We start from the raw sequence: 10,048 nt of genomic DNA on the forward strand, positions 1-10,048 counted from the left end.
ATGCACGGATTACACAAACTTTCATAAAAAAATTATCATTAAGGTCCTTAACCGGTGTCTCGAAAGCACCAGTTAACATTTCCCTTAAAATAAACTATTTATACAAAAGAGAATGACTAATTAAAAGAGAGAAAGAAACAAAGACATCAATAACATCAAAAAGCAATGATACTCTCTTTAATGATTATAATTCATATCAATCTCATCAAATTGTATAAAACTAATACAGATTTGATAAGATTCGATGTGAATTTTAACTAATCAAATAGAATGTTGTTTTAACAAAATAGTGATATGTGAACATTATGGTAAATAAAGAAAAACTATATCTGTCTTTATTCAGAGCTTTCTAGCCTCCTTTTAGCACTTAAACATGAACACACACATACATAGTACACTTTCACTTTCTCTCTCTTCATCTTCCCATACATAATAATTTTTCATTATTTTTATAACTCCTTTCATCCTTATTCTCTCTCTTCATAATAGTACACATAAAATAATATTAAACTATAGTATCATCCATCAATTATCAAAAACTCTTCTTATATAAAATTAAAAATCATTATCAGAACCATAGTTCCATCAAAGTTTTATTGTTCTAAGATCTACTTCGCAGAAACAAGAGATTATAGTAGCAGAAGAAATCACAGAACCCTAATTCTACGGTAATCAAACTCATAATCATAATCAACCTTGGAATTTGTGCAAATGTTCTTCACCACCTGCATCAGATCCACGCTTTCGTTTTTCATTGATTGTTTCATTTTTTTTTTTTTTCACTGTGTAGGGTTAAGGGTTTTACTTTTCTTTACTCAATTATCTTTCGCCACTTGTCTTCATTTTTCAACTTGAAAACACTTTTTTTATTTACTGTAAGATATTTTCTTTGGCTCTGATTCTCATGATTTTTTGATAAAGTCGGTTTATTTTTTATTTCATTATTTCATTATTAAGTTTTGTTGTTTTCTTTTTGCTTACACTTGCTTCGGTTAAACTCAAAAAGTATGATTTTTTTTTTTGATTTCATAAATTCATAGCATTAATTGTTGTAATCTAATTGGGATAATTATAACTATTGATTCTTTAATGCTGATAGTATTAATCTGTTTTGATACTGATGTTGTTATATTCATCAATTTGATTGATGCAGGATTTCAAAATTGATTCGTTTTTCGAAAAGATCGTTGCTTGGACTATAATTGAGGATCATCGTAGCTCTGTGAAAAGGGTTGGTTGATATCAATTTTGATTGAAACTGTTAATTGGGGTGTTGTGAATTTTTTGTGTGATGGGACATAGGTTGACTTGATCGAAAATATCAGATTTGTATCATATGATCATAGTTAACAGTTGATTTTGTTATTGGCTGGTGATAGGATGCTGGTATAGGGATACGCTTTTTGTGAAATTGTTTGCAAATTGCAAATCCTTTCAAGTTTTATAAGTTGACTTAATTATAGTTTAAACTGGAGCAGCTTATTTTTCGAAGATTGGCTTGTAATAGATAGTCTTTCGATAGAAATATAGTTGAGATATAATTGTATAATTATTTATTGGTCGTTGAAAGTTTTAGCTACTTCAAAGTGTTTGTCGTATTTTTCTGGGCGTTGTAATTGGGGCTGTATCATAGAGGAAAATGGAAACAGAGGCGTTGCGTTCTGAACAGACGAAGAGTAAAATGGAGGCAGAGACATTGAGTACTAATCCCCCTCCAGGTTTTCTTATTCGCGCACTTCCGGCTGTTATACCCGTGCTTTTGATTTCGATAGGATATGTTGACCCTGGAAAGTGGGTGGCAAGTATGGAAGGTGGTGCGAGGTTTGGTTTTGATCTGGTGGCTTTTACGCTAATTTTCAGTTTTGCCGCTATCTTTTGTCAGTACTTATCTGCAAGGGTTGGTGTAATCACTGAACGAGATCTTGCTCAGGTATCATGTCATTCACTTTAGAGTTAATAAAACTACACTGATCGTGTAGTAAGATTGTTATATTTGAAAAGCTCTTGAACTCTGAACTGCTTTAACCCCTGTCCCCGAATAAAACCTATCGATTTTATTTTCCAACAATTTTTCGAGTTATATTATACTATTTAATGTAGCACCTTGCTATTGAGAAGAAGTCACATATCAAGAAGAAATGAACCTTAAAAATTAATTGTTGTTCATATCAATCTTCTGTCGGTGCATTTTGTTAATTTAATTGAGTTTTGACAGACTAAATTTGGAAGTTTATATGGAATTGGAAATTGTATTGTTACGTTGATATTTGTTCTTTTCTTCTTCCATCTTAAAAGTATAATTAAATAAAACGAACGAGATTATCCTGTTCCTCCCCACGTTTCTTTCTTATGCTCCTAGTTTTTTTTTTCTTACCCTGTTGACACTAGTCCAATTGTGGCGGTTGTGAATTGTGAGCCAGACTGAGTAGTTTTCTCTTCAGTCTGCTTATTTAACTGGTATCGAGTCTATTGCGGGTTTTTGTCTTTTCTGTATTTCTTCTTCAATCTCATGTAGGAAATATGATGTTTACATGAGCAAGCTCAGATAGAATTTGATGAATGTACTTGGTTTGTATGCTTTGTTTATATACTAATTTCTCATTTTTTAACTAAAGATTTGCAGTGATGAATATGATACATGGACATGCCTTCTCCTTGGAATTCAAGCAGAACTGTCCGTGATTATGCTAGATCTTAACATGGTAATTCTCTTGCTCTTGGTTAACGTTAAATATCCTATGAATTTGATTTACACATGGTCATCTGCTATTTGTCAAATTGGTTTTGACTTGAAACTGTGGTTTAAACTGTTTTGCAAGATCTTGGGCATGGCACAAGGATTAAATCTTATTTTTGGGTGGGACTTGTTCACCTGTGTCTTTTTAACTGCCACTGGTGCTGTTTTTCATATTCTTCTTGCTGTCCTCTTTGTAAGTATCACTCTTCACTTATTCACCATACCTTGTTGATTAACACTAGACTTATTATACTGCCTTTGCATAGGACATTGAGAAGGCAAAATTCCTAGGACAGTTTGTGGCAGGCTTTGTATTACTTTCTTTTGTACTTGGAGTATTCATCCAATCAGAAGTTCCAGTTTCCATGAATGGAATACTAATAAAGTTAAGTGGGGAGAGTGCATTTATGCTGATGAGTCTTCTCGGAGCAACTCTTGTGCCTCACAACTTTTACCTTCATTCTTCTATTGTACAGGTATTCTTTCCTCTCATTCTCGATTTTCGTTCATGCAAATGTACTGAAATGTCTGTGTCTATGGCAAGCTTACAAGAAAATATCTTTTATTTGTGTGTGGGTTTATTTGCATCTCATCTTCTGCTTGTTTGTAAAGATGAAACGTCTGACTGTTGTATAAATTACCAGATTTGCATGGGCGATTGCCTTACTGCTGGAGTTTTTTTATTTTTAATGAATATTTTGATCAAATCGATAAGGATCGAGTGCTACTGGTCATTAATTTTCTCTTTTTTCCGGAAAGCTAAATTTTGTAATCACTTATTATTCTAACTTGGTTTTGTGTACTTGTTTCAAGAATCTTGTATAGCGAGTGGTTCTTTTGATTTTGTCTCGCTACAATTACATCACCAGATCCTCGTTTTGTCTAATAACATTTGAATATTATTTGTGCACTTGCATATTTGAATGGTCAAGACCAAAATAAAAGATGCTTAAAATTCTTTTTTTTTTTTAGAAATCCATATGATACAAGTAAATTATGGTATCCTTTTACTTGTCTCAAGTATGGTTTTAGGAATTGTGTGTTGTTGGTATTAATGGATGACTGGAAATTGGCTCTCTGACAGGCATGAACCATAAACAATTTTAAATTGAAATTCCATGCAGAAAAAAAAAAAAATTAGTATTGTTTTAGATATTTTTGTTAGTGGAGACGTAAATTGTAGGCTCGTATTTGTTTGGACTAGTACCTGTTGTTATCCAATAGTTATGAAGGGTCTTTAATAAATATTTAATAGGATTTTTAGATTCATGCCTTTCAATTCTCTTACTACGAGGATGTTCATCAGTAGTGTCTTACAAGAGGAAGATAGGAAATGAACTTGGAACATTGTAATGGTACATTTTAAATGGGAAAAAAGGTGTTTTACAAATTCCCAAACTTATGTTCCTTCAAAGATAGTTTTTTTTTTGCATACAGAATTTAGTGTTAGTTCCCCAGTAGGTTTCTTATAAATTATAACTAAATACACCAATCTCTTGATCAATGTGGATTTTTCTCATAAGATGTCTTCTCTGATCTGATAATTTCTCACACTTTTCATCAGTCATGCACCTAGAGGGGAAAAATTGCATATCATGTTCTGTCATTTTTGTTGTAGTTTTGAGTTTTGTCAATCTGATATTTCATTTTCTTTTTGCAGTGGCATCAGGGACCAGCAAACATTTCTAAAGATGCATTGTGTCATAACCATTTTTTGGCCATCTTATGTGTCTTCAGTGGCCTTTACTTGGTAAATAATATTCTGATGACCACCTCAGCAAATGAGTTCTACAGTACAGGTCCTGTATTGCGTACTTTTCAGGATGCGCTGTCACCAATGGAACAGGTATCCTTTACCTACATAATTGATTTACATAATTTTTTTTCTTTCCCGCATTCTAAGAAAATATAATTATGCGGTTCTTGTGGCAGGTGTTACACAGCCCAATAGCCCTGCTTGGCTTTGCACTCATTCTGTTTCTTGCCAATCAAACTACAGCATTAACTTGGAGTTTAGGCGGAGAAGTTGTAGTTAACGGTTTCTTAAAACTAGACATACCAGGTTGGCTTCATTATGCGACAATTAGAGTGATTGCTGTGCTGCCCGCCCTTTATTGTGTCTGGAGTTCAGGAGCTGAAGGGATGTACCAGCTACTTATAATCACTCAGGTTTTAGTAGCTTTGCAGCTTCCGTCGTCTGTGATTCCTCTTTTTCGAGTTGCCATGTCTAGATCAGTAATGGGTGCACACAAGATCTCCCAGTCTATGGAGCTTTTGGCATTGACCATATTCCTTGGGATGCTTGGCCTGAATATCTTCTTTTTGGTAGAAATGTTATTTGGCAATAGTGAATGGGCGGATGATTTGAGGTGGAATGTGGGGAATGGAGTGTCTGTCTCGTATTCAGTTCTTCTCATTGCTGGTTTTTTATCAATATGTTTCATGCTTCGGTTACTAACCACTCCTTTAAGATCTGCCAGCATTCAATTAAACTGGGATATGCCAGAGGCTGTACTAAATCCGCTGGTTGGTGGTGAAGAATCACATGTAACTGAAACAGTGGGTCATGAAGATGAGTCTTTCCAAGCTGACGAACCAGAACCAGCTTTGGCAAGGTCATTAGAGTACCCAGAAGTATCACTTGCTAGTTTTCGTCCTGATCTACCTGAAACTGTAATGGAACCTGATCCCCTGGTGAATGCTTTAAAGGAGAATCATTCTGTTGCACCATCAGTTTCCACATCTGATTCAGGGATAGTATCAAAAACTGTAGCTAATGATAGTTCTAGTACTGATTCTAAACTTGAAGACACGTTTACTATCATTGAAACAAATGCTCCAATTGAGAAGACTGTGGAAATTGAAGATGATTCTAATGTTGAAAGGGATGATGACGATGTAGACTCATGGGAAACTGAAGAATCATCCAGAGCAGTCTTGGCAAATGCCCCATCATCAACATCAGAAGGCCCTCCATCATTCAGGAGTATTAGTGGGAAAAGTGATGACGGTGGTGGTAGCTTTGGAAGTCTATCGAGAATAGAAGGCTTGGGACGTGCTGCAAGACGTCAGCTAGCTGCTACTCTTGATGAATTTTGGGGACAGCTTTATGATTTCCATGGTCAAGCAACCCAGGCAGCGAAGGCCAAGAAAATTGATGTTTTGCTGGGGATGGTAGTAGATTCAAAACCCACCGCTTCCTTGCAGAAAATGGATGCATGTGGAAAGGACTATCCTGAATACTTAGTATCTGTAGGTGGTAGAGCTTCTGACAATTTAATCAACGCTGGCCCGTATGACTATTCCAAGCAGCCTAGGATGCAAAGTAATTCAGAGTCTTCATATGGTCTTCAAAGGAGTTCTTCCTCAGTGCGGGCAAGTCCCATTCAGTTATTGGATGCATATGTACAAAGTTCCAACCGCAATCTCAGTGATTCTGGTGAGAGGCGCTATTCCAGTGTTCGCAATCTTCATTCATCTGAGGCCTGGGATTATCAGCCTGCTACAATACATGGTTATCAGACCGCATCCTATCTTAGCCGGGGTGTGAAAGATAGATGTTCTGAAAACATAAATGGTTCAATGCCATTGTCATCACTGAAGTCCCCTTCCACAGGTAATCCAAACTATAGGGATTCCCTTGCATTCGCTTTGGGAAGAAAGTTGCATAATGGTTCAGGTGTAGGCCACCCCCCTGGGTTTGAAAATGTAGCTGTCTCTAGAAATCGCCAACTACAAACTGAGAGGTCCAATTATGATTCTAGCTCCCCTGGAGCTGCAGCTAATACAGTCAGTTCAGTTAACACTAAAAAGTACCACAGCTTGCCGGACATTTCAGGATACTCCATTCCTTACAGAGCTGGCTATGTGTCTGATAAGAATGCACCATGGGATGGTTCTGTTGGATATGGTTGTTTTGCTGGCAGGATGGGGTATGAACCATCTTTGTTTTCAAATTCTGGATCAAGAGCCGGAGGATCTCATTTGGCCTTTGATGAAGTCTCTCCATACAGAGAGGCACACTCTTCGCAATTGAGTTCTGGTTTTGACACTGGATCCCTCTGGTCTAGACAGCCTTTTGAGCAGTTTGGTGTTGCTGATAAAATTCATAATGTTGCAATGGAAGGTGCAGGAAGCAGGCCTAATGCAATTGTTCAAGAAACTACATTTGAGGATATAGAGGGGAAACTTCTTCAGTCTGTTAGACTTACCATTATGAAGCTCTTAAAACTGGAGGGATCTGATTGGTTGTTTAAACAGAATGATGGAATTGATGAGGATCTGATTGATCGTGTAGCAGCAAGGGAGAAGTTTGTTTATGAAATTGAAGCTAGGGAAACGAATCAGGGTATTCATATGGGTGACACTCATTATTTTCCTTCTGATAAGAAATCTGTTTCTTCGATGAAAATCAACGAGGCAAATGCCTCTAGTCTTTCGGTTTCCTCAGTTCCCAACTGTGGGGAGGGATGTGTATGGAGAGCAGATTTAATAATAAGCTTTGGGGTGTGGTGTATCCACCGTATTCTTGACCTGTCACTTTTGGAAAGCCGGCCAGAGCTATGGGGGAAATACACCTACGTGCTCAATCGCCTCCAGGTAAATCATCTGAATAATTTGCTTTTGTGAATAGTCGGAATGTCTATATTTTTGCTGTGCTTTCTAATGAGCGCTAGTCACGGATTGCTGGCTGTTCCTTGTCTCAAAAAGGAGAAAACATACATTGTTTATATGCTCTTAAAGTGGTATTCTATTGTTCAAATCCTAAAATATGGGTATTCATTTGTTGTTGATCTATTGCTTGGAGAACTTGGTCCAACATATCAGACATTCGTCACTCATTGTATTGTTCCTAGCATGTCTTTTCTCTGTGTTTTATTTTATCTTGCTTTAATGTACAGGGCATCATCGAACCAGCTTTTTCAAAGCCTCGTACTCCTTCGGCCCCATGTTTTTGCCTTCAAGTTCCAACCACGCACCAGCAAAAGTCAAGCCCCCCTCTTTCTAACGGGATGCTACCCCCAACGGTAAAACCAGGCCGGGGAAAATACACTACTGCATCATCGTTGCTTGAGCTGATTAAAGATGTGGAGATCGCTATCTCTAGCAGGAAAGGACGTACAGGTACTGCAGCTGGTGAGGTGGCTTTCCCAAAGGGGAAGGAAAATTTGGCATCCGTTCTTAAACGGTACAAGCGAAGGTTATCATCCAACAAGCTTGTTGGCAATCAGGAGGGGACTGGTTCTCGCAAGATCCCGTCATCAGGATCATACAGCCAATAGCATTTTGCTTTAACAAAATCAGGTTTCTTTGGGGGATGTTTTATAATTATACTGTGAAGCAGCTCATACCTAGATCAAGGAGTGCACTGCCTCCGTGTATCAGATTCCTTGCAGCTGATTTTATCTTTGTATGTTACATACATATAAGGAAAGAATTATATGCAATTGTGGCAAAAACCAAGTTAAAAACAATTAGATGGAAAATATTTCCACTTTGTTTTTGTTTTGTTCGGATTTCGTTGCTTATCTAGTTAGTGGATAGAAGGCAGGGAGACAATTAAGTTTTGACCCGATTGTTTCCTTGATTAACTTTTGTATAAACACCGAAATTTTGTTGTTTGAAAGTTTTCGCAATGAATTCTGAAAAATAATGCTTATACAAGTCCAAAATTGGTTGATTTGTTTTCAAAATTTCGGATTATTGGATCACATACAAATTTTTGTTGTTGTGTGATATTACAGACTATGCTATTCAAATTCAATGGTGTTCCAGAGTTTCTTACATGATATATTTTCAATATTATGTTGGTGATCTGCACTCTGTTTTCTTACTAGTCTTGGGTTTGAGCATTTAGGAAAAAAAGAGTGGTTGGAAGAGAAATTTTCATTAAAGGTGCTTAGCTAAATTCTTGTGGATATTAAGATTCAATGAACATGGGGTTTGAGTGGCTCAACTAGTATGAGCTAAGGGATTAAAGAGTTGGAGGTCTTATGTTCAATCATAGACAAAGGAGAAAAAACTAATCTAACAACTAACTACTAACATTTATCATTCACAAAAGAAAAAAAAAAGAACTTCAATGAACACATAATATTTCACACATTATATATTGCAAGTAAAAGAAGTAAAGAAACATGGATTGAACACATAATATTTCACACATTATATATTGTAAGTAAAAGAAGTAAAAAAAAAAAAAAAAAAACATGGACTTACCTTGTAAGTGTGGGTCACACTTTCTCCCTTAACGTCTATGTTTTGTGGCAAGTGGCAACTCGTCCCTAGTCCTTGCTAGCTCCTCTCAAGATTGACTTGGTTCCTACCCACCATGTTTAGGCCTTTCCCAAGTGTTCTGATACCACTTGCTGAAGAGTCGTCATAGGGGATGAAACTGCCTATATGTTGAATCTCTTGCTCCTCACCATCCTCCATTGCGGTGAGCCATCATCCACACCTACAACAGAACTAAGGCCTTCACCCCAAGGTTACCATCACCACCCTTTATCTCTGCTCCACCACCTTTAGATCTGAACCCTAGATGCCCTCAGCATACATTACATGATAGTGTGAATGTTGCTAGCCAAATGAGCTCTTTTTCAGACGAGCTGTTTTAATGTAAAATTGTTTCATGAATTGCACTTGAGACTTCTCATAATAAACTTCCATAAGAGCTTATCAATTTGGAATTGTGAAGGAAGTGCATATCGAATAGGAGTTGAATTTAATCTCAACATCCTCTAATATTTTCAATTGTATGTCTAATAACAAGTTAATTTGAGCATAATCCGACCCGTCTATAATCGATCTATGCATCCAATTGTCAAATATATAATTTGCAACTATATATGGTTGGCGCCGCGGTTGTCATTTCACCTTGACCATGTGCCGTAGAAACTCGTAGATCGAAAGTTATGATGTCGATTTTGACTTGGAAATGTTGTTTTGATTTGCGAACATTATATTATTTCTATGTGCCTGACATTCTAAGCTATCGGTTTTGGCTCAGAATGCCCCAACACACTTATGCAATCCAAGCTCTCGGGTTTTTTTCTTTTATAGTAAAGCATAACTCGAGGATTCATCTCCTTTGGACGGTTTTAACTTTAACTTTTTATATAGTAAAACATAGCACGATAATTCATCTCCTATGGACGATTTTGATTTTCTCGTAGGTTGAAAGTTTATGATATCGATTTTGACTTGAAAATGTTGTTTTGATTTGTGAACATTGTATTATTCCTATGTGCTAGACATTCTAAGCTATCGGTTTTGGATCAGAATGCCCCAACATGCTTATGCAATCTAGTT

General features: G+C 36.7%; 1 protein-coding gene across 4 annotated transcripts; it reads left to right on the forward strand.

Annotated features, from left to right (window-relative positions):
* The first annotated feature begins 394 nt into the window (after positions 1–394).
* EIN2 (NRAMP metal ion transporter family protein) lies at positions 395–8,430 on the forward strand. Of its 4 annotated transcripts, none has more exons than XM_085731114.1 (8): positions 395–668; positions 1,154–1,930; positions 2,616–2,702; positions 2,820–2,930; positions 3,004–3,213; positions 4,398–4,583; positions 4,670–7,336; positions 7,639–8,430. In XM_085731114.1, exons 2-8 carry the CDS (start codon positions 1,640–1,642, stop codon positions 8,017–8,019), a joined length of 3,933 nt encoding a protein of 1,310 aa, XP_085587240.1. In that variant the 5' UTR covers positions 395–668; positions 1,154–1,639; the 3' UTR covers positions 8,020–8,430. The 4 variants fall into 4 exon arrangements, with proteins under 4 accessions (XP_085587240.1, XP_085587238.1, XP_085587241.1 ...); XM_085731115.1 differs by lacking the exon at positions 395–668 and adding an exon at positions 949–1,005; XM_085731112.1 differs by having other exon boundaries at positions 2,616–2,930.
* Positions 8,431–10,048: the final 1,618 nt, after the last annotated feature.

Source organism: Medicago sativa, chromosome 7 (genome assembly GCF_051527215.1).
Source record: "Medicago sativa cultivar Bolivia chromosome 7, Bolivia_mono, whole genome shotgun sequence".
In the NCBI taxonomy this organism is placed as follows: domain Eukaryota; kingdom Viridiplantae; phylum Streptophyta; class Magnoliopsida; order Fabales; family Fabaceae; genus Medicago; species Medicago sativa.